The sequence below is a fragment of the Bubalus bubalis genome, chromosome 11 (assembly GCF_019923935.1).
Source record: "Bubalus bubalis isolate 160015118507 breed Murrah chromosome 11, NDDB_SH_1, whole genome shotgun sequence".
Classification (NCBI taxonomy): domain Eukaryota; kingdom Metazoa; phylum Chordata; class Mammalia; order Artiodactyla; family Bovidae; genus Bubalus; species Bubalus bubalis.
Genome location: NC_059167.1, coordinates 36,097,523 through 36,122,411, shown reverse-complemented (window position 1 = coordinate 36,122,411; position 24,889 = coordinate 36,097,523). Strand labels below are relative to the sequence as shown.

The following is a 24,889-nucleotide window of genomic DNA, read 5'->3' as shown; positions in this document are numbered from 1 at the left end:
TGCCAGCATTCGACCTTTGTGGTTAGGTCCTAATGGGCTCAGACTTGTGCTCCCTCTTCTCAGATATGCTGGGAAGCCCTGATGTCTTTGAAAAGCAAATCCCCAGGATTCCCCCAAATTCTAACAGTCATGAGACTACCACTATTCCTTACCAAATGTGTGTCTTCTGCTGAAGTACTTCAAGCATAGCTTTCAAGGTGGAATGCAACCGCAACTGATGCAAAGCAGGCAGAGAGTAGAACACCACTTATGAATGTCATAGCCAATGGAAACTGCGAAAAAGTGAGACCCTCTCTTTGTACCTAACCCTTCAAAGTGGTTATTCTACCCAAACTCAGCCATCTCTTTGCCTTCCAAGACCCACACGTGCTCCCCACCAGCATGGAAGCCAGAAGCCACCATGAACATGTCCAGGATGGTGTAGCCCCCTCTCAGCTTCACAGGGACCAGAGACCAAGGAGCCTTCTTTTTTTTGCTCAGAGCCTGGAACAGAATATGGCTTCCCTCGTAACCCAAACAGTAAAGAATCTGCATGCAATGCAAGAGACCTGGGTTCAATCCCTGGGTCAGAAAGATTTGTGGAGCAAGGGATGGCTACCCACTCCAGTATTCTTGCTTGGAGATTTCCATGGACAGAGGAGCCTGGTTAGCTACAGTCCATGGGGTCACAAAGAGTCAGGCACGACTAAGCGACTAACCTCCTACTACTGGAACAGAGTAGGATTATTCATTCTGCTCTAGTCAAAAATACATGCGGGCTCTAATTATCTTGCCAGTGCTGCTAGACTTCTGTTCTTCATTTTTGAAAGATGTGTTTTCCTTCTGACTTCAACACTGAAGAATTATCTCCCTCAAAGACCAAGGATGCAGTCAGGTCTTGGAGAGAAGGAGGGAGTTTGCAATTAGCCTGGCTTTCTGTGGCCAATGGGAGCTGCTCTTCCATTGCAGTTTCCAGGACCACAGTGAAGCTTCTTATGGAAAATGAGGGTGTGATGGTTCATGGTTCTCTTTTCCAGGGATGCCTTACTCCCTGCCTTTTATATTGCTCCCCATAGTGGGTTCTTCTGCAGTATCACTTCCATCTTTCTCTCTTGCTGGGTCTCCTTGTTTGTTGGATACGTACTGCACCAGCCTGTTGACTTGAATAGTATTCCAGCAGGAGGTATTTGAGCAAAGCAGCCCAGATTCTGTATAAGCTGTTGTGTGCACCACAAAGCCTCTCTGTGGCTGATTTATACAAACTCTAAAAGGTAAACAGAAATCAGTGTAATTGGAAACTTGATCCCATTGGTGAAGACCAAGAGGTAGAGAGAGCGTATGAAAGATAGGTGAAGTACTATTATCAAAAATGGCCCAGAGAAGATAAACCACTATGGACGGCAGCAACATCTAGAGGAGCTTCATAAAGGTGGACCCTGTGGCACGGTGGTCTGCAAATGGATGGTGCCATTTTCTCCCAGAATTCTCCTTCCCTTTGCCCTTCTCTTGTCAGTTTCCTTCACGGGCTTTTCTTCCCACACCTTCCTCTAAGGGCCCAGTGCTTCCCGGGCTTCCCCTGGGCTCTCTCTTCTTCCCTGAGGGTCTCACCCACGTCTGTGGCTGAAGCAACTGCCATGTGCTACTGATGAGGGAAGTGGCTCCCAGCACAGCCTCCTCTTCAGATACCTTGATCAGTTGTCGTCTCCATCTGGATGGCTCGAAGGATGACCCTCCGCTGACCTAGCGTGGCATTCCCCATCTCTCTCCTCTCACCCCAGACCAGCTGCTCCCCTGTACTTTCCCACCAAACCTGACTCAGGAACTGTCTTAGGCTCCTTTCTCTCCCTCACTCCCTGTTCTTCCTTGATATTCAAGGGCTGTGGATTTACATCTTTTCCTTCTCCACTGCCCTCCCCAGCCGTCTCAGAGGGCTTGGATTTATCCCCTGATGTCCACTCCCACATTCTCCAGCCCTGCCTTGACATCAACAGCCTTCCCAGATCTCACATACGCATCTTATTGTGCCTCTATTGCTCGGATTTCAGCAGTTCCTCCATCACCCAAGCATAGGTCAACTTTCATAGTTTTGGCGTTACAAATCTGAGTCATCTGGCCCCTGCCTGTCTGTCCTGCCTGGTGTCTAAGCTCTTTTCTAGCATTCACCTAAGCTTTGCTTGGCCTGGAATGCTCTCTCGGATCTCAGCTTCACTTATGCACTGCTCCTGCTTCCTGAGACGGCTTCCTCGTTATGGTCTGCCCAGTGAGTCCAGGACTAATGCTTCTGTGAAGCTACCCCTCACTCCCCAAGGCCAGCCCAAACGCCCGTCATTCTGTGCCCATCCCCCAGAACTTTGAGTAGAGTTAGCACTTGTCTTGCAATTTTCATACTTTTTTTTTTGTAAGTTAGCCTTTCTTTTTGGATTAAAAACTCCTTGATGGCAGGGACATGCCTGGCCCCTATAACAGGCATTTAGTAAACGTTGAATGAGCAGATATCAGGATGTCCAGACTTGGCAAGGAAGTCAGCATATAGTAAAAGCATCTTTATCTTTCTCACACTGCATAAGAGAATTGGCTTGTCCATTGGCTTGTCCATCAGAAACAGCCCAGATGAAGCTAAACGACTGTGTGCCAGCCAGAGGCAGGAGCCCAGAGGCATGCATGCTTTCAATCACGTATCCACCATTCCAGGAAACACCCCTATTTGTACATGTCCTCCAGCCATAGCCACAGCTTTGCAGAATAAGAAAAGAAGGTCTGGGGTTAAGTTAGCTGGTTCTCAGCTTTGCATCCAACCGTGTAGCATCTGGACCGTGGGACAGGACCTGAGCTTTTAGAGTTTGTCCCTGGCCGACATCTTACGGAATCTAGCCTCCCAAGTCATTGGAATTCCTGGCTTCAGAGGAGTGAAATAGTCAAGGCACTCAGTTCTCTGGTTTGTTTCTCTCTTAATGGAGTTTTGTTTTAATCCCTGGAAAAGGAAGGTGCCTCACCACCAACCAGAGTCGGGGGGTGGGGTGGGGAGCAGAGGTTAGTAGGCTACGTTCTTAAGAGCTGGAATTTCCTCTTCTTTGTTCATCAGTTCACGCTGTAGGAGGAGAGGGCACACAGCACTGAGCTAGGAACTGACCCTCTAGAAGAAGGTTAGCATGCCTGCCCAAAGGACATATGGCCAAGAAGAGCTTGCATTTCCTTGGAACAAATCCAGGAATAACTCTTCAGGAAGGTCTAACTCACCATGTTCTGAATCATTTTCTAGGAAAATGATTCCCAGTGACCTATATTTTGATTAAATGAGTGAGGCAGGCTCTTCATCCCTCTAACCAGGAAAATTCTAGTTGTCAAAATAGTTTTCTAGAAAGAAATGAACACTGATTGGACTGAGATTTGCCACACCTAGATTTGTACCCCACTCTTCCCAACTCTTAAAACACCATATTGTCGTCTTGGCTTATATAGCAACCAGTTTGCAACATGATTTAGTAGCTCAGGATTCTATTTGTCTTATCATCAGTGGATTTTGCATAATTAAATTGTAGGGCATCCAGTGACAATGTAGCCCATGAAGTTGCTCCATACTCTTTTGTGACAGATTGTACCCAAGTGTGGCATTGGGTTACCCAGACTTCTTTGAATCGTGATCACTGAGTTTTCTGAACAGCTGCTTGGGGCCTTTCAAAGATGTAAACAGCAAACGTGAAACCCGATGACCAAACAGTAACATGTTGGTGGCCTAAAGCTGAAGCTCAATGTATTTGTTGCCCACTCCCTGGAAGTATTAGCATTGTTTTACAGCAGCAACAAAAACATGGCGGAGAATCAAGTCTAGTCAAAGAGCTCCAGGATATCACATGAGGGAAGCGAATGCCCTGCACTCTTGATCCAGCCACAGTTTGAGTTGAGGAGGATATAAGGGGTTGGTACTGTGTATCTCGGGAAGCCCTGTTTCTTTATGGTTAGTGATGGTCCCAGTGGGACTCTTTACTTGTCATAGTAGAATGAAGGGCCTCGAAGCACAGAATCAGTGATTTTTTTGCCTGAACTGACTGAGTCTTTTCTTAAAATGCCATTGGATATCCAATTTTGTTTCTCCAGAAATTCCTCTTCTTTGGCCTTCGTATTACTGCAAATCAAAAAGTAACCTCACCAGGCCACCCACTTTGTCCCACTCTATCTTTTGAGTTTCAGGTGGTAATCCCATACCTACATTCCCTAAATCTAGATTCAGTTCACCCAGGAGGCAGGGTCTGATTTCAGAGTAGGCCAGGCCTCTTCAATTAATCCCAGTTGACTACTTTAAACATTAAAAAATTAGAAGGTTCCTACTAATTTTGTAGTGTTTATGGTCTCTGTCAGTGCCTCAGAATAAAGCACTTAGCAATAGACAGTATCTTGAAATCAACATGGTTAGTAATGGGTAATAATTCACAGAAAGCTTGAATTCCCCAGTGCTTCAGCATTTCAGAGGACTTTAAGTTACTGTTTATTCAGCCTTCCCATTGATGGGTTATTGGTCCTCATTCTACAAAAGATGATACAGTATAGGAAAAACCTGGGAATCTGGCAACCTGGCTCTAGTCCCCATTTCACCACATACTTGCCCTGTGATCTAGGTGTAATGACTTAATTTTGTCATCTGTAGAATAAGTCAGGGATGGGGGAAGATGATTCTAGAGACTTCTCAAAGATCCTATTGCTCAAAAACCCTGGCTTAAAAAAATATGGGCAAGTGCTTTGTTTTGGTTGTACTTAGAAAGGTAATAATTCTCCTGTGGATTTTCAATACAGTTATTATTTAATTTTCCTAATTGTAGAATCCCAAACATGAGACTTATTTCAGATATGCTTTGGAATTCCCATTATTCCATAGTCTAGGCAATCTTTGGACCTTCAAGTCCTGATATTGGGTTGACATTCAAGGAGAAGGTCAAGGACAATTTCAGATATATGCCTTAGCTTGAAGAAATGGTCAGCAAAGCTCCCCCCTCCCCAACACCCACACTGTGTAGTAGTTTAGAGTCCTAGATGTCCTGATTCCCGCTAGGGTCTAGGAAGGCAGAAGAATGATCAGGCTAATGACAGGGACTCCACCCATGGTCACCCCTGCCTGGTTTGCTTGTTTTATTTTCCCTATCACTGTAAAAGCAGTGGAAACAGCATATGGGGATCTGCATTAAACCTGGAAAGAAATTATCTCGAGGATAAAGATCATCGTATGTAGTTTAACATTCTAAGTCAGTTCTTTCTAAACCAACAATGAAGTAGTCTGACTAAAGCAGTGAATCCTTGCCATCTGGGGGGTTATGAAGCCCTTTGAGAATCCTATAGAAGCTGTGGATGACCCTCCTCCCAGAAAACCACCTATATACTCACAAATTGGAATGTAATTTTAAAGAATTTCTGTGTGCTCTGAAGCCCAGGGGCCCCCCCGGGTATAAAACAAAGTAAGAGAGCCCAACAGTGGGAATATCAGAACTAGACCAAACCTTCTAAGTTGGTAATTTGCTGCCAAAATGAAACAATGAGTAACGTACAGATGATTTTTTTTTTCCCTTTTCTTTTCTCTGACCACCATCTTCTTTCCTTTTCTCTCTTCGCACATCTCTGGTCATCTCCTCTCTTTCCCTCTCAATTTCTCTCCTCATGTCCTGCACATCGTGCACCACAGATGTTCCAGCCTGGTTAAAAAGCCTCCGCCTGCACAAGTACGCCGCACTCTTCTCCCAGATGACCTACGAGGAGATGATGGCCCTCACTGAGTGCCAGCTGGAGGCTCAGGTACGTACACGGAAAGGTGCCCCAGGTGGAACCTTGCACTCAAGTCTAAGGCAGACCTTGTCTGGCCCCATACCTGTACCCACCTAGTAGCTTGCCTTGTTCTAGGAACTGCCAGGTGCGGGCCAGCATCACATGGTAAGGCTGGGTTCTTGCCTTCAGGGTCTAGTACAAGATGGAAGACAAATGGGTAACCACAGGACAAGTGAGGCTGAGTAAGAGTGTTATGGAAAAAAAAAAAAATAACCTAGGTGTACACTGCTAGGGTGCCAGGGAGGAATCAGAAGAAACAGCATTGCCCAAGACCTCCAAGAGTCTGTGTCCCTGCTTTTGTTTTCATTGCCCTCCCACTCTGTCTGCTTGGCCAGTGCTGGGTTGGAGGATGACAGATTGGTTGTGAATTTTTCAATCTTAGTCACAAATCAGCTAACTTCCAGTAGTTAGGAAACAAAAGCACCAGGTCCTGAGTCAGAGCTTCCCCAGAAGTTGCTCAAAAACACATTCAGACTGATCTTAATTCGAACGGAGAAAGTTATACAAAATATTTTGTAACCACACTGAATAACATTACCCCAGGTCTCAGATGGCAGTCCCCTGCTGTGTGCCATAAAAGGGCAAGTTCCTCCTTCCTTCTGTGGATGCAGAAGGCCAGGCCAGTCAACAGAACCCCTGAAACTAAGCATGTTTCCTACCCTGCTGTGCTTGAGCAAATAGATCTGACCAATGTCTTTGTTTCCCTTGTTTAAAATGCTATTTGCATTTTCAACTTGACCTCAGTTTCCTTTGAGCGGTGATTTGAGAGAATTAATGGTCTGAACGGGCTAATAGTATTTCCCCTGCAGGAAGAAGAGATTGTACCGGTTGGGGCATGGCTGGTCTGGACTCAGACCTCCCAGCAGATCCTGAATTCCCATTGCATATTCAGTACCCGCAGTTAACCTTTGCAGGCCTGGCTGAATACCAGTATTGAGATGTAAGACAAAGCCCAAAGTCACTGCACATTCTCAGAGAATGAAAAGCCCTAATTTCAACTTCCTAAGGCTTCTCCCGCTGCTTTTTATCTCGATCGCTCCTTGAGATCCTCAGGATTGATGAGAACTGCTTCTAAGAGCATTCTTGTGTTTGGGTCAAAGTTGAAAAAAAAAAATTTTCAGTCATCACTTGGTCAACTTGAGGAAAAAACAAGAAATAATTGACATAGAGGGCAAAGCCCGAGGCTGGCACAAACTTTTCAGAGTAAAAATTCACGTGAACTGAAAGTCAAGGCTAAATAGTAATATGCTCCCAGTGTTTCATCTTAAAGATGGATTTAGATGTCACTAGAGTCTTAATTTTCCTCAGTAAAGGCAACACCTCTGGTGTTTTCATCTTTTCCACCTTTAAGGGAAATTTTATGAATCTTTGCAGAAAATCATCAGAAGTTCATATTACAGATCTGATTTGAGAAAGAACCTTCTATTTGGAAATCTTCAGTCTCTCTAGTCAACATATGTTTAACTGAATCTTAGGGCTCTTCGCCACTACACAGTTTATTAAGATACAATCCATAATCCTAACTGTGAATCCCAATCTTCTACCTGAAGTGAGAACTGCATTATTACAGATTTAAGTTCTTCTCTATTCTGATTTTCCTTGTGGAGACTCAGGAGGACCTACAGACTGATAAAAACCAGCCTGTATTGTCTGACACCGGATGAGAATTGAACTGGATTTCATATCTCCTCGAGATGGGTAAACATAGAAAAGCTTTGAGAAAGCAACGCATATCTCTGTATGGGATTGGAACCTTCGGGGAAACTGGAAGGGACTGAAACGATAAAACCTGGACACAAGAAAAGAGTGTATGACTTAAAAATGATGTTTGAAGACTATGAAGAAATTTCATGCTGGGTGGGATGATTGGCTGTTTCTTGCTCTCCCAAAGGTCACAGGGAAAAGACACAAGCACATGTGTGGTCAGCTGGAGTTAAAATATTTAGTAAGAAGAGCTTGATGATAATGGATATTGAGGAGTTACAACATTTAGTAAGAGGTTGATGACAGTGGATGTTGAAGAGAGAGACGAATGTCTATTTACTAACCTGTACGCACACGGGAACCAAGAAGACAGTAATGTACTATATAGCTTCCAAGAATCTCTAAGCTGATGCCTAAAAATATGTTTTTAAATCTAACTTTTACTTCATTACAGAATGTTACCAAAGGCGCAAGACACAAAATTGTCATCAGTATTCAGAAGCTCAAAGAGAGACAAAATCTCCTGAAGTCTTTGGAAAGGGTAAGTTATCACCAGGTGATGGGCCATTTCTACCTTCATGGTGGGAAAATGGGTCAAGGGAAATTATATTCTCAGTTGAAAGTGTCGTCAGCAGGCCTTACAGAGAGCAACAGGTTGTTTCCTTACCAAAGTCAGAAAAAATGAAATGATTTTGAAGTTCATCTCCTGGTTATACACGCTTCTACCGAGCCTGACTGCTTAAGTGTATCTAAGCCTTGGGTCCAGGCATCTGGAGACTGGCCCTCCCGTAGCTCTCAGGAAATGTTTTACATACATTCATTTCTGCCGTTTATACATCTGTAGTGATTAAGGAGGTGTTCAGCCCACAATCAGAGGCTGAAATTTTGACACATCAGTATAGGAAATAAACAGATGAGCCTCAGTCCCGCTGTCCACCCAGGGAAGGATCTGACTTTGAGAAAAGCTGCCCACAGCATGGCAGACACCCACAGGTTAACCCCCGGCTTCCACGGAGAGATCGCAATCTTTTGGTGGATGGACGTACTAGACTCTCCAGAGAATAATTTCGGACATTAACTTACCAGAATGGGTCCCTGTGACTCTGAAAGGAGCTGTCTCAAAAATGCAAAATGCTGAAAAAGCGTTTATTCCATCGTTAAAAGCAATTCATCTGCTGTTCATCTGCTCTTTTTGTTTGCTGCCCAAGTGTGTTTTCTTCTTGCCTTTGTATCTGGATGTCAACCTAGTGTGAATGTCATTTTTAGGACATGGTGGCTCTATGACTTCATTTGAGGTCCAAAAGCTACCCACTGCAGTATTCTTGTCTGAAGAATTCCATGGACAGAGGAGCCTGGCAGGCTACAGTCCACGGGGTCACAGAGAGTCGGACACAACTGAGCGACTTATTTTTTTTTAAGGTCCAAAAAAGAACAGACCTTGTAAGCTGGTGCTGCCACAGCCCTGGTGGGGAGATCCTTGTGCATTGCTGTTGGGAGTGGTGGGTGGGAAGGTATTTGCTGCTTGCAGAGCTTGAGTTGTAACCCGTTTTAGAAATCCCAGGGTGCCTTTGAAAGGGATCAAAGAACTAAGGCAGGTGAGGCTAAAGCAAATTTTGGAGCAGATAAACATAGCAGTGTAGTGGAAATTTTTTAACTTATTCACAAAGATCTGTGTGTGTATATGTTTACATACAACATATAAAATTATGCTTAATGAATATTAATGAATAATTAGTCGCTCAGTCATGTCCAACTCTTTGAGACTCCATGGACTGTAGCCCACCAGGCTCCTCTGTCCATGGGATTCTCCAGGCAAAAATACTGGAGTTGGTTGCTATTCTCTTCTTCAGGGGATCTTCCCAACCCTGGGATTGATCCCGGGTCTCCTGCACTGCGGGCAGATTCTTTACTGTCTGGGCCACCAGGGAAGCCCAATGAATATCATATAAAATACAAAGTAATATATAGTTATAGAATATGCATCTGTAACTTTGTAAGGAAGGTGGCTTTTAAAACCTCTGCATGGATAGACAGAGGCTACTTACGGGTACTTCCATGATGAAAGACCTGTTCTTAATTATAGTGAATCACAAATGACAAGTGACCTGCCCAGCTGAACCTGAAGTTACTGTTGTTGTTCTTAATTTTACACCAACTCCTTTACCAAGGCATTCATCTAACAGAGTGTTTATTGCCATTTCTATATAACTTCTCTTTGGGGAAATATTCAATAGGCCAATTTTCTCATCTGTTAAAAAGCACAGAAAACATTTTGCAGGAGGATTCGATTGCTAAGATTATGGTTAAAGAGTGGTGTTTTCTGCTCTTATTTCTGGAGCTTCCTTCAAGAACTCATTCATATCCTCTGTCACTGAGGGTCATGCACCCACCTGGCTGCTGTCGGCTCCACCTCTTGTAGTGCTGGGCCGAACCAGGCAACACAAGGGCAGCAAGGTGGTTCGGGTGGCCCTCATATGCCACTGACTTTCTGTCTAGCCTTTGATAATTCGGTGACACTATGTCCTATATTTCACACCTAGAATAATATTGACTCCACCCAAAAAAAGAAAGCTTTCTCCCTGGACCACTGGATTGGGCATGTTAAAACAGATGACAAATGTAGCACAGAATCTGAAAGAAACTACTGGCCAAGAGGAAAGCATGATGAGTTTATTTGGTGTGACTTCTTTGAGGAGGAAGGTGGTGGACCACCATTTCAGGCTTGCCTGAGAACACCTGAGTTTAGACACCTGCGAGCTTGTCCCGTTAGGAGCTGATGGCCTGGGGGTGGGAGTGAACCGCAGTGTCCACTGAGGACTCAGCCTCAGCTCTGTTGTTCCCTCTTGTCTGGAACCCGCACCTCTTCTGCGTTGCAGGGAGAGGGCTGTCAGTAATCTGTTCCCACATAGGCCACCAGCGACAGCCTCCCACTAGCCATTTCTCTGGCATTCCCAGACATCCTCCACTGACTATGCTGTTGGAAGCGCTGTCCTCATGTTCTTGCTTCCAGTGGCATTCTTACGTCACACAGAACCCTGAGATTTCTAAGGAGATGGCTGGGGCCCCGCCCGTGGCTAGTTCATAATCAGCAGCTGCTGCAGCTAAGCTCTATGTCCAGAGCACTTCCACTCAGTTACTGAACACTTACTAAGCAGCTGCCTTGGACTCGATTTCCCCCGTCCTCACTGGAGGCAAACCGTGAGGAATTCGAAGTCCCCACCCCCGGAGAGCTGTGGACACGAGGTGCCACAGACAGACGCATGGTGGTGCTGTCGCAGCCCAGCGAGAGCAGCACCATCACTGGGGCCGGTGGAGGTGTCTTCCTGGGATGAAACAGAGGACTCCACTGCGGTGAGGACAGAGAGCAGACGGGCATCGGTGCTGGTGGGGTGTTGGGGGACAGCGGGCCCCGAGCCAGGGTGGGGGCCACGACCGTGGAGAAGAATAAGAGAGTCACTTAGCAGGAGTCTGGGCATTGGCAGGAGGTGCAGGCTTGGGTGTCATACCATTTGGGAACCAAAAATAAAGGAGTTACTAGTGTGAAAGGACTTCCCTCGTGGCTCAGACGGTAAATCGTCTGCCTACAATGCGGGAGACCCGGGTTCGATCCCTGGGTCGGGAAGGTCCCCTGGAGAAGGAAATGACAACCCACTCCAGCACTCCTGCCTGGAAAATCCCATAGACAGAGGAGCCTGGTAGGCCACAGTCCATAGGGTCTCAAAGAGTCGGACACAACTGAGCGACTTCACTTCACTTCACTAATGTGAAAGAAATGGAGTTGAGTTTGATGGGTGGTGTCTGTAATACCTTGGGACACCCCTCTGGAAGTAGCAAGTCAGTGGCCCAGAGAACAAGTCTAGAGCCCACAAGGGTTTGAAAGACTCCGTTGTGGGTCGTTTATGTGTAAATGGCCAGAATTGTGTGATGAGTGATAAGAGCTGAGGATGGACCCTAGATGGGGAGCACCAGAGGACATGGAGGGACCAGTGACAGACCCCAGAGGGTGGGAGGGTTAAAGAGGGACTGTCCCATCAGGAGCCATGGACGTGTCACACCTGATGAGGACTGAACACTGCTCCCTGGAACTGGCCACCAGCAGCTCCCTGATAGCCCTGATGCAAAAGAGTCTCAGGGAGATGGGAGGGGAAGCAGAAACCCAAGAACGGGAGCGTATGAATGGTACTGAGGCCTTGGGGTGAGGCAGTGCAGACTTCTCAATATGTTTGGTGGGAAAGGTAAGATTAGAACCGTCACTGGGGCAGATTTTCCAGCATTTATCTTTAATAGTGAAAATGTTTCCATGTGCGTTTCAGTTCAGTTCAGTTCAGCCGCTCAGTCATGTCCGACTATTTGTGACCCCATGGACTCTAGCATGCCAGGCCTCCCTGTCCATCACCAACTCCCGGAGTTTACTCAAACTCATGTCCATTGAGTTGGTGATGCCATCCAACCATCTCATCCTCTGTTGTCCCCTTCTCTTCTCGCCTTCAATCTTTCCCAGCATCGGGGTCTTTTCAAATGAGTCAGCTCTTTGCATCAGGTATCCAAAGTATTGGAGCTTCAGCTTCAGCATCAGTCCTTCCAATGAATATTCAGGACTGATTTCCTTTAGGATGGACTGGTTTAATCTCCTTGCTGTCCAAGGGACTCTCAAGAGTCTTCTCCAACACCACAGTTCAAAAGCATCAGTTCTTCAGCACTCAGCTTTCTTTATACTCCAACTCTCACATCCATGTGCTTTTATTTACTGTCTTTTTTCAGTTGACTCCCAAACTGTGAAACTGACCATTCTCTGAGCTTGGGAACCTGGCTTGGAGAAAGGAGACACACACACACCTCTGTGTTCCCGCCACCCCCGCCGCCCCCATCCTAGCAGCATCCTCACAATGCATGGGTCCATCCCGGGAGCCATAAGCATCTTAGGGTGAGAATTCTGTTGTCCTTTTTAGACCCCCAGTGTCTGACAGCACCCAGCCCATAGAGAGGATGGAGTTAAGTAGACGCAGGAGTGCTGTCTGCTGGGTGAAGGGTCCAGTCCGTCTCACAGAGAGAAGGATGGGGCAATGGGATGCTGCATAAATGCTGGGGATGCCACCAGCTGCCATTTTCCAGATGATTTGCACCCTGTGGCTGTTACAAGCCCTGAGAGAGGCTCTGAACCAGTCCTCCTCCAAGACCTAAGAAAGCCAGGCCAGGAAGCCTGGGACAGTCAGGATGGAGCACCTTCCTCCTTGTCGGCCCCAAGCTGCATCTGCCTGACCGACTGCATTGTAGGAGGGTCCAGCCTTCCCACTCTGCTCTCACCTCTCTTCTGCACAGTAGTTAAAGGGCAGCTGTGCTGCTTTGTGCTCATGTTTGCCTCTCTGAGTTCCTAACGCAGGGTTATACTTATGATACAAAGGATCCATAGAGACTTGGGTTGATCTCCTGTTTTTGTCAACATGGGAGTTCGGTCCCTCAGCCAGTCGAGGGCACTGGATTGAGCTAGATTCCTTCTCTGCCTGGGCCCTCAAGTTCCCGAATTCACTCTTAAGAGTCAGAAATGCAACCTGATGGTCATAGTGCGCCCCCCGGAGGCTGGCATCAACAGAGCTACTGCCTACTGGTCATAAGCCAGGGGTTGTCTCTGAGACAGTGGCTTTAGGTCAAAGCAAAAGACCAAGCTAAGCATGATTCCTGATTGTGATATTTTCAGAAAGTATCCGACATTATTCACTATGTTTATGGGTTTCCTTTTCGGTGTGGGTGTCCCCAGTAGCATCACATAAGATTTGAACTTGGAACAAGTATACATGCCCGGTTTGAAGGAGTTCAGCTCTTAGCAGAACCCAGATCTCCGCCCCCATCACTGAGTAACTGCAGAAGCCTTCACACCACGTGTCGAGAGCAGGCGAGGTTGGTAGCAGTTGAGTCACAGGCACACATTTGCTCTTCTCAGTGGTACTGCCACATGGGATGGCACAACAGGGGTGCATGTGATCACCCAGAGGAGCCTGCCAGCTCTGTCTGCCCAGCCCCCTCCCAAGGGGCAGCCTTACCCCCTCCCTCTCATTTCCCTTCCCCTCCTCAGTCAGGGCTAGACAAGGAGGTCAGAACCCCCCACCCCCCAGGTGCTGGCAGGAACTGGAGAACCTCGAGGCAGGGCTTGTCTGGTTGGCATGTAGTTTGATCAGAAAAGGCAGCAGGGGCTCTCTTGGCCTAGGTTGGCTAGCTTGCCTCTATGGGTCCTGCCCTGATACCATGTCAGAAGTCAAGGGACCAGTCATGTGACAGCATCAGACTCTGCAAAGGGCCAGTCCAGCCCAGCGTCAGGAAAACTGGGACTGACCAGGAGCATCCTGACTCAGGCATTGAGCTTGCGGGCACAGGCTGCAGGCAGGTCTTACCATGCCCCTTTCTGCCAGGTTGAGAAGGAAGGGTGTAGGCTCTGCAAAGTCCACTTCTTTAAAAGGAAAATGGATTCTCTCCCCTAAAATAGACTGGAGAGTGGCCCTGGACAGGTTTGAGACAATTCTGGTGGCTACTTAGCATTTCAGTTCCCTCGGAATCCTGGGGTGCCAACTAGGCCGAGGCACAATTCAGGCTCTGCTTCCAACCCCCCCACACAAAGCAAGTTCCCGCCAGCAACCGGGCGGGCTGTCGGTGTTTTGGTGCCCAGAATTGAAACAGGCCTGCGTCCTCAGATTTCCTCTTTCTAACTGATTGATGGGAGATCTGGGTGCAGAAATGATCGTGTCCCATCAGCTTGTGTTGCTTGACATCATCGAGCAATTTTTCTTGATAAGAGAGGATCCCAGGAACGGGCTGGTACTCATGCTTCAGGCTTTTAAAATTATGTTCTTGCTATTCTGGGCTCTCAGAAGATTAAATACTTCATTAGTAATCAGGGCCCTGATTGTCAAGGTCCTTCCTGGGTCCTAGGGAGAGGTTTGCTGCATAATCACTGGGCAGCACTGTGGCAGAGAGCAGGGCACACCCCCTACACCAGGGAGACCCCCAGCTCCTGACCACCATCCCCAAGCATCTGAGCCTGTTCTGCGCCTCTGTGAGCATCTGACAGATAGATGTCCATCAGAATCAACTTTCACTGCTTTTTCTAATAAATAACACCCAGGATATCAAACTGTATGTGTAGAAGGATTCAATTTCATTATATAAAGTCATGGATATATTACATACAATTATATACATTATAGGCATACCTCATTTTATTACACTTCACACATACTGCCTTTTTTTTTTTTTAACAAATCAAAGGTTTGTGGCAGCCCTGAGTTTAACAAGCCTTTTGGCCCCATTTTCCAAACAGCGTTTGCTCACTTCATGTGTCTTTGTCACGTTTTGGTAATTCTCATCATATTTCAAACATTCTCATTATTATGATATTTGGTATAGTGATCTGTGATTAGTGATATTTGATGTTACTATTGTGAAAAGATTATAACTCGTTGAAGACTCAGATCATGGCTAGCACTATTTAGCAATGAAACATTTTTTAATTAAGGTATGGACATTGGTTCTTTTAGACATAACGCTGTGACACACTTAATAGACTATATGTGCTGTGTGCTAAGTTGCTTCAGTCGTGTCCGACTCTTTGCGACACTATGGACTGTAGCCCGTCAGGCTCCTCTGTCCATGGGATTCTCCAGGCAAGAATACTGGAGTGGATTGCCATGCCCTGCTCCAGGGGATCTTCCTGACCCAGGGGTTGAACCTGGGACTCTTAAGTCTCCTGCATTGTCAGGTGGGTTCTTTATCACTAGCACCACCTGGGAAGCCTAATAGACTGTATAGTGTAGTGTAAACATAACTTTTATAGGCACCGGGAAACCAAAAAAAATGAGTGATACTCTATGTAGTGATCTGGAACCAAACTTGCAATATCTCCAAGGTCTGCCTCTATAGTATATATATATATGTTTGTGTAAAATACTTATTTTTCTCTAGAATGATCCTTCTGAAACACATCACTCCCCTGCTCAGAACCTTCCCTGACTTCTCATCTCATGTAGAAGACATTCTTGCATCCCTGCCCCAGCCTGCTGACTTGACTCCTCTCCACTCAGGCCCTGTGGCTCCTTGGACTTCACGTCCCACCCCACCCCTCCTCCTCTCTGCTCCAGCTCAGGCCTCCGTGCTGTTTCTCACATGCTCCAGGCTCCGACCTCAGTGCCTTTGCCCCCGCTGTGCCCTCTGCCTGGAGCACTCTTTCCCAGGAACCCCTGCCCTGCTTCTCAGTCTCCAGCATGATGAATATTCATGTCCTGGTAGGATGTAAACTCCCCGAGGGAACCTTAACAGCTTTCCCACCATATCCCCATCCCCCACACCATCTAGCTCAGTGCACAGCAGGTCAGAGCACCCAAAACATGTATATTATCATATGTGAAATGAATCGCCAGTCCAGGTTCGATGCATGATACAGGATGCTCAGGGCTGGTGCACTGGGATGACCCAGAGGGATGGTATGGGGAGGGAGGTGGGAGGGGGGTTCAGGATGGGGAACACATGTATACCCGTGGCGGATTTATGTCAATGTATGGCAAAACCAATACAACATTGTAAAGTAATTCAGTTCAATTCAGTTCAGTTCAGTCACTCAGTCGTGTCCAACTCTTCGCAACCCCATGAATCACAGCATGCCAGGCCTCCCTGTCCATCACCAACTCCCGGAGTTCACTCAGAGTTATGTCCATCGAGTCAGTGATGCCATCCAGCCATCTCATCCTCTGTCGTCCCCTTCTCCTCCTGCCCCCAATCCCTCCCAGCGTCAGGGTCTTTTCCAGTGAGTCAACTCTTTGCATGAGGTGGCCAAAGTATTGGAGTTTCCGCTTCAGCATCAGTCCTTCCAATGAACACCCAGGACTAATCTCCTTTAGGATGGACTGGTTGGATCTCCTTGCAGTCCAAGGGACTCTCAAGAGTCTTCTCCAACACCACAGTTCAAAAGCATCAATTCTTCGGCACTCAGCTTTCTTCAGCTTTTCTTCTTCTTCCAACTCTCACATCCATACATGACCACAGGAAAAACCATAGCCTTGACTAGACAGACCTTTGTTGGCAAAGTAATGTCTCTGCTTTTCAATATGCTGTCTAGGTTGGTCATAACTTTCCTTCCAAGGAGTAAGCATCTTTTAATTTCATGGCTGCAATCACCATCTGCAGCGATTTTATTAGCCTCCAATTAAAATTTAAAAATTTATATTAAAAAATAATAATAATAAAATAAATTTAACAAAGAATCACATAACATAGGAACCTGTAGCTTTACAAATATTAACCTCATCGCAACCACCAATGAGGCAGGTACTATAGTAATCTTCATCTTATACACAGGGAAACTGAGGCACAGAGAAGTCATTTACCCAAGGGCACACAGCTGTATCAGACCCAAGCATCTGTCTTAGCATTGGTGCTTCTAACCACGCCTGTGTTGCCTCTGTCATGGGATGGATGAAAGTGTGAATGAGCAGGTTCCTTCATCTAAAACAAATCATACGACAGGAAACATGTGGCCCTGTATAACTTTGTTGTGTAGCTTCTAAAGTGTGTGACGTAAACTATATCAAATGCACTTTAAGGAAAGGCACAGAGGATGCCAGGGAAGGAAATACACCGAAATCATTTTAGTCAGCATCTTAGTGGGATTTTAAAGTGATTCTATTTCCTCATTATACATGTATGTATTTTTAAAGTTTTCTACCTGGGCTAATATTGATGATTTAATTTTTAACATTTATTTATTTGGCTGCATCAGGTCTTAGTTGCGATGCTTGGGATCTTTGTTGCGTTATGCAGGGTCTTTCATTTTGGCACATGTACTCTGTAGCTGTGGCTCGCAGGCTCAGTAGTTGTGCCAAATGAGCTTAGTTGCTCTGTGGCACGTGGAATCTTAGCTCTGGACCAGGGATCAAACCCATGTCCCCCGCATTGCAAGGCAGATTCTTAACCACTGGACCACCGAGGAAGTCCCCAGAATGATTACATTGTAAACTGTCCCATCTTCCAAAGAATGTTCTAATGAAAGTGTCAGCAGACATGAGCCCCATCTGGGAATAGCTCCAGGCAGAGGCAGGGGAGGCATGGAGGTGGATCATCCCAGTTCCTGACCCTAACAGAGGTCTTCTCCCTTTGACCCTCTAGGACATCATTGAGGGGGGCAACCTGCGCCTCCCGCTCCAGGAGCTGCACCAGATGATCCTGACCCCCATCAAGGCGTACAGCTCACCGAGCACCACCCCAGAGGCTCGCCGCCGGGAGCCCCAGGCCCCGCACCCGCCTTCGCTGATGGGCCCCGACAGCCAGAGCCCGGACTGCAAAGACAGTGCCACGGCCGCGGGAGCCACGGCCACCACTTCGGCTGGGGCAAGTGGCGGGCTCCAGCCACACCAGCTGAGCAGCTGTGACGGGGAGCTGGCTGTCACCCCCCTGCCGGAGGGGGATCTCCCCGGGCAGTTCACACGTGTCATGGGGAAAGGTAAGCCCAATTTTCCCACCTGCCCTTTTCTCTTCTCAACACCCCTGACCAGAGCTACCCATTCCCATGGGCTTCCCCTGGGTGTGGGGTGAACTGCCAGAATCCATGTTATTAGCCCATTCTACAGATGCAGAAAGTGCAGCCTAGAGGGGAAAGGTATTTGGATCTGGATTCCAAGCTCTCGGACAAACCACCCCGTCAAGGCCTCTGCCTTCACCCTAGCTCCCATCTTTCCCCTTCCCTCAGACCAGGGCCCACAGGGCCCTCCTGGTGGACCATTCACTGGGCCTTTGGACTCTCAAGCTAAAGGCAGGCTTCCTACAGGCCACCCAAGGTACCATGGCCACGCTGCCTGTGTCTGTAGGGCAGCACAGAATTCACACATGGTCCCTGGCTGACAGCACCCCTTCTACCCGTGACTGCCCTGAGCCAGACCCTTATGCACGTATCCTTTACCATGTCCAACACTAATCTGTGCTTGATCAGGTGTTTCTCAAGAGCTCTTGATTATTTTAAAAATGTAGTGAATGCCAGTACTTTTCCTCTGGGAAGGGGGACCAGTGTGTTTTCTATTGTCCAATATTTCAGACCATTTCAAAGAACTGAGTTCTAACCAAAAGAAAGGGAACACCTGAGTCTTACATAGGTACAGTGAGAGATTCCTGGTGATTCGTGTTCTTAGAAAGACTGAGATCTGTAGAATTCTGGTTCAGAGGAGGTGACTTGTAGCATCCTTTGGAGCTGAAATGCCACCTGCTTCATGGTCAGCATGGGTCCCCCCCACCCCATTCACTTTCTCTGTCTCCCCTAACCCCAAGGGGCTCCTTGCTGTGTGGATTAGAGTAGATGACCCCCTGCTGGAGGTACAGGTGGGCTGGTTACCTGAGAATGTTGTACTTCACCCCCTTACCCATGACACGATCCATGTGGGCTCTGCATTCCTGTGGCATGGCTGCTTTTTAAAATTTAACTACTTTCAAATAAATTATGAATTCAAGTCACACTCAACATAAAAATCAAAGCTAAATGAAAAATGATGAAAGGTGAAAATAGCCCCCACCTCTACCCTTGGCCCTACCATATTCCTCCCCAGAGGTAACTGCTATAAACATTTCAGAATATCCCTTCAGAAACACTGTAATTATATAAAAGCACATGAGCATCCTTTTTACACACAAACAGGTCTTGTTTATATATTTCTCTACAGCTTTTTTTTTTACATTATATGCTTTCAATATTCCTATCAATACAAAAGTACCATCTCATTCTTTTTTAAAGGCTGCATACTGTTCCCCCATATGCATAAACCATAATTTGACAGGGCCCCAATTAGTGGATATAGAGGTAGTTTCCATGTTTTGTTATTACCCACAGTGTTATACTGAAAAACCTATGTGCCAAGACATGGTATAAATGGGATTCTGTGGCAGATCAGGTATGTGGGATGAGGGAGAGAAAGAATCATGGTGCCCAGGTTTTAAGCTTGATCTTGAGAGCAAGGCATTTTTACTCCTAACTGATGTCTTTGTCCAACCACCTCCACCTGTCCTTCTAAACATTCCCATCAAAAGCAGAACAGCAGGCTCTTTCGGATGGGAATAGAGTGAATTGCACTAGCGTGGCCGTGAGCTGCCCAGTGGGTGTGTGTTGTGCTCTGTCTCTGAACTTGGGTGTGTAGGTGGACCTGTGTATATATAAATGTGTGGGTATCACTTTGAGAAAATCACCCTCCCGTGAATGAGTAGCAGGCTCCTTACTCATGTGCATGCCCACACACCTCACATCCTACAAGGTGCGCCAGCCTCACTCCTCCAAATGAGATGTGCGGCTCATTCATAAAATGATGGTGCCTGCTCTGAGGAGGGCTGATGGTCTTTAGGGGCTTTGAACTCCCTCTCAAAGGACGCTCTTTCAAAGACAGGGCTTGGGACGCTGCTGCGTTCTTCTTCTTCCAGAGTGTCTGTCTCGGGCCGGGTTGCAGAAGGCTTAATATAGAATGGTATGTGTGGAATTAACCAAAGGGGCTTCTGGAGGCAAGGGCTCCTGTGGTGACCAAGCCTTTGACTTCAGTGGAACGAGGAGCCTCCTGGCCTTTTTTGTGAAGCTGACGTAAAGCCACAGTCACACATACCTCTCAAAATATTGGTCCTGAAAGGAAATCGGAGGCAGACCTCAGGGGTTAGAATGGATGTGCATTTTTCTAATTCATCCTTTTTTTTTTTTTTTAATTCCCAGTGTGCACACAACTCTTGGTCTCCAGACCCGATGAGGAAAATATAAGTTCCTATTTACAGCTCATAGACAAATGTCTAATCCATGAGGTAAGTAGTGACAGGTTTCATGAAACAGCTTTTTCTCCTTCCTTTGAAGTAGTTCTCAGAGATTCTGTGAGGTGATCATTTGGGTCTCTGACATCTCATCTTTGAGGAGTAGACAGTAATTAATAATAGCTCGAGCAGAACTCAGCTGTGGTGACTTCAAACCTAAACGCAGCTTGTGTGTTCCTCTGGTGTCCAGAGATCCACCTAGACTGAGCTCTGACGTGGAGGCAAGTGCCTGAGAGAAGCTTCTGACTCCGGAGGCCTCCCTGAGGGACAGAGCCTGGGGTGGACCAAGCAGGGAGAAAGGGGAGAGTGTTCAGAACAAATAATGTGTGTCTGTGTGTGTGTTGGGTATGGTTTGAGGGCTTTCTGCTGTGTTTTGATTTCTGATTCTTATAGGAATTTTTTTTTTAATTGTATTGGGTTGTAGTTGATTTACAATGTAGTTTTAGTTTCTGCTATCCAGCAAAGTGAATCAGTTCTACATATACATCTATCCTCTCTTTTTCAGATTCTTTTCCCATATAGGCCATTACAGAGTATTGAGTAGAGTTCCCTGTGCTGTACAGTAGGTCTTTATTAGTTATCTATTTTACTTATAGTAGTGTGTGTATGTCAGTCCCACTGACATATATATTCCTCACCTTTTCCCCTTGGTAACCGTAAGTTTGTTTATTACATCTGTGACTCTATTTCTCTTTTGTAAAAATAAGTTGCTTTGTACTATTTTTTAAGATTCTACATATAAACGATATCATATGATGATTGTCTTTCTCTGTCGGACTTACTTCACTCAGTATGACAATCTCTGTCCTTTTCACAAAGGTCAGGCTGGTGCTATGCCTCCCAGGCTCTCGGGACAATGATGGAGCGACTCTGATGGAGCGAGGCAGGTCCTGGCCAGGGCTGTCCCGAGGGACATGGGGGGACAGGCAGTTGTGCCTCAGACCCAGGATCCCAGTGGCTTCTTGGGTGCCCCTCCCCTGAGAGAATTACACAGACAGGGTCATGGTTTTAGGAAACTTAGGACTGGATAAACCTAGGCCACTGAGATCCTTTTGTGGGACTTTGATGTGAAAATAAGATGGTAAAGGCCTCCAAGTCCCCTGGGCTTTGCCACGCTGGTAGCTGGAACCCCAGGAGTCCAGTGGGCCCCGGGGAAGGGAGACACACTTCCCACATTCCAGCTGCCCACAGGCCATCTGCTGCTGGCGGCTTGTTTGGTTTTCTGCACCCTCGGCCCTTCTGTGCTGTGACTCCACCTGCCCCTCACACGCAGGTGTGCGGTCTCCCACTGGATTTCCATCCCAGGCCCTCCTCCCCATCCCTGAAACCCACATTTTTGCGATTTCCTCTCATGGCACTGTGAACTCCCACTCACCCTTTTTAGTGTCCAGTCCTGACACAGCTCTCATCTGGGCCAGCAAAAAGCAATAGAAAGACGGAAGGCCAGAACAGGAGATGGATTTTAGAGTTCATTCATTCTGTAGGTATTCATAAAGCACCTAGGTCTTGCCCCTGGCTGGTGGGCTTCTAGTAGGAGGAGAGTGGGTGAGACAAAAGGAAAACAGGTCATCACAAGTGTGACCATAAGGCCACCGGTGTGGGGCTGGAGCCCAGGAGGTGTGGTGGGCACCTATCTAGAGGCCAGAGGGACTGCCTCCAAACTAGACCTGAAAGACAAACAGAGCCTTAGTGGGAGAGACTTGTTCCGCGAGGAGGCAGAACAGAGAGGGGTCCAGGTGGATGGAGCAGCACCTGGAGGGGAGGAGGGCACTTGGGGTGGGCTTAGGGGGCTACCAATCACCAGGCGTTTAAGCTTCTGAAAAAGCAGACCGGAACCCTGCTTCCGCTCCCACACCCATGCTCAGCATTGAGCCTGCGAGAAAGTGAAGGACAAGTTACCTTCCACCTCATCTCCAGTCTGCTGAGCACAGGAGACAAAATAACGAGTCCTCCAGCTGCCTCTGCTGGGCGGTGTGCAGGGGTCCTCGTTGGTCCGCATTGCCCATGTTGTGGTCTGGCGCTGCTCACTTTCCTGCCATTGTGCATGCTCCCTCTGCACCCTGGCTCTCCTTTCCGTGGCACTGTGTGGGCTCCTGTCTCCTGACTGCCGCGGAGGGGCCTCGCTGACGGGAATCACGGGACAGAAAGAACTCATGCCCACTCTGCTCGCCTGCATTCGTGTCAGAATGAAGGCGCCTGCGCACTGCTTTGGGAGGGGAAAATGTCCGAGGCTTTTTATTAGTTGAGTTTGAGGAAGAGGAAAGGCGTTTGAATAATTTTCCACAGCCTGGGGGTATTCTGTGTGTACAGAGCACACCCCACCCCGGGAGGCCCTGTCCAGGCCCAGCCTCCATTCTCGCTGAAGACTCCCTTGGGCTCCGGGAGACAGGGCTCCTTTCACAGCCTGATCGAGCTGTTCTTCAGCTGCTGGAAGGGAGGGTGCTGACCAAGCCAAGACACCTTCCTTCCTCCCCAAGGACAAAGGAGCCACTCCTTAGAACAGTAAAAGGAAGGCCAAGAAAGTTCTGAATCTTATTTCTGAAGTCCATCACTTCATCTCCTGCATTACAAGCCTAGGCTTCTTGGCTCCTCACCGTCTTAGACCGACGGTTCCCTGAAGATGAGCCCTTGTCCCCTTCATGAGCCTTGTTATCCAGCCACGGGAGCTGTAGGACTCATCTGTCTCCACACAGACGTCTGAGTCACGGCCTGACAGGGGCAGAGGACTCAGAAGTGGCTGACTGGCTGTGTGTGGGCATTCGGGAGAGTGGAATCTTCCTTCCCTTCCAGCCCCAAAGAAGCTCTGCCAGCCTGGAGCGGGCTGGGGTGAGGTATTGGCCTCCCAGCCGATAGCAGAGCTGCCACAGTGGAGTGCTATTTGCAGGTATGCACAGGAACCAGCTTTCAGAAATCACTCCTTGCCAGCCATAGTCTAGCTCCACTTCGAGCCTCCCAGCAGTGTCTTCCAGGACTGAGAACAGCCATACACTCAGCACTGCTAAGGGGCCCACTCCTATCTGCAGTCCCAATTACTATGAGTCTGATATCCTGGTGCTGAGTGGATGACCTGACCTCTTTGAGGAGGCGTAAACATTTCCATCTTCTTGGGTGTTCTTTGTCACCGTGGGAAATGTCACGTATGAACCAGTGTCCCTGGCAGCACTTTGAATGCACATCTGTAAAGGGACCCCTTTACTCCTTTGTCACTTAGAAGCTCAGGCTGGCTCCAGACCCGCTCAATATTGTGGTTTGGAGACCTTGAAGTCTTTTGTTGGTGTTAAAAGTGATGGTTGAATACCAAATGAGATAGACCTTCATGTGCCACCACCAAAGGGCTAGTCCATGCAGCCGAGAAACCTGGGGAGGGCGTCTGTGGGCAGTGCCACGTGCGCCACAAGGAAGAGCTAGGTGTGGTGTGAGTATTCTAAGTGCCCTCCGTGTGTGAATTAATTTGAATCCTTACAGCATCCCTTTGATAAGGTATCACTGTCCTGAGTTAAAGTAGCTGAGTCTCAGGTGGAGGAACCTGCATAAAGATGTGCAGAGATTTGAGCCCTGTCCATTTGCATCCAGAGCCTTCCACTGACCACTGAGCTGGACTCTGCTCCCCAGGTCATCTTGACCTGCATGCCGGCATCTTGTGTCGTTGCTCAACACTTGGCTGACTAAGCTAGTCAAAAGCAGAATCTACCCATCCCTTTATCAGTCTAGCAGAAATGCTTGCCTTTTGCAGTTTTTGGAGATACTCATGTATAGCTGGACATTCACCTAGTATCATCAGCAAATGAGAGGGACCATAGAGGAGAACCACAGCCTCACCTTTTAGCCCTGAGACCATTCACCATGCACCTTAAGGGATATCAGCACCTTCTTCTCTAATGGGGCACTGAACGTCTGGTGGGGAAGCCCTCCTTGATGACTGTCCTCAATGGCATCTGGCCACGGTCACCTGGGAGGAAGGGGTTTGCAAGTCGTCAGTACTTTTTCCATAATATGATTAACGTCTTTTTGCTTTTGTTCACATAGCTCTCTTGTGTTCGGGTCCTTAAAGATTAAATGTCGGTAGAAGAACATTAAGCTGTCATTCTTTTCTCTCTGTTTAAGGAATCTGCTTCCTTTATGGGAAACAGGCATGTAGTTTATTATTACTTTGAGTAATCATTTACTGCTACTTCAAAAGTATTTATTTCATGCTTTATTGACAAAACTACTTGGGTATGGTATCTCCATCACTGTTATTGCTCATTAGTCAGATCTGGTGGACTTATGACAGCACATGGCCCACAGTTCTACACACGTAACAGGGAGTTCCTATATCGTGTGTGTGATCCTCACCAATCTAGAATATTACATGGCCATGACCTACCTGCAGCAGAATTCCCCGGGCACTTGCTGCATACACAAACCCCCTAGACTCCTCTCGAGATCTATGAAACCAGGCTCTGGTGTGTGGGAGTTGGTCCAAAATCTAGATTTTAACAGTCTCCTTGGGGGGATCCTAATACATCCTGAATTTGAGAGTCCCTGCCTTGAGGACTTACAGCCCCGTGAAGTCCTTCCCTGGGCTGCGCTGAGTACACAGCTGTACACA

At 47.3% G+C, this 24,889-nt stretch overlaps 1 protein-coding gene across 5 annotated transcripts in view; it reads left to right on the top strand.

Annotated features, from left to right (window-relative positions):
- SAMD4A (sterile alpha motif domain containing 4A) overlaps positions 1 to 24,889 on the top strand; it is a 227,224-nt gene that overhangs the window by 177,654 nt on the left and 24,681 nt on the right. For 4 of the 5 annotated variants that reach the window (XM_006064865.4, XM_006064864.4, XM_025295490.3 and 1 more), the window contains 4 exons: positions 5,648 to 5,757; positions 7,946 to 8,032; positions 17,638 to 17,971; positions 20,207 to 20,292. In XM_006064865.4, coding sequence (XP_006064927.1) covers positions 5,648 to 5,757; positions 7,946 to 8,032; positions 17,638 to 17,971; positions 20,207 to 20,292 — 617 coding nt within the window. Of the gene's footprint in view, positions 1 to 5,647; positions 5,758 to 7,945; positions 8,033 to 9,900; positions 10,843 to 17,637; positions 17,972 to 20,206; positions 20,293 to 24,889 lie in introns of those variants that run through there. The other variant, XM_025295491.3, reaches the window with a different exon arrangement.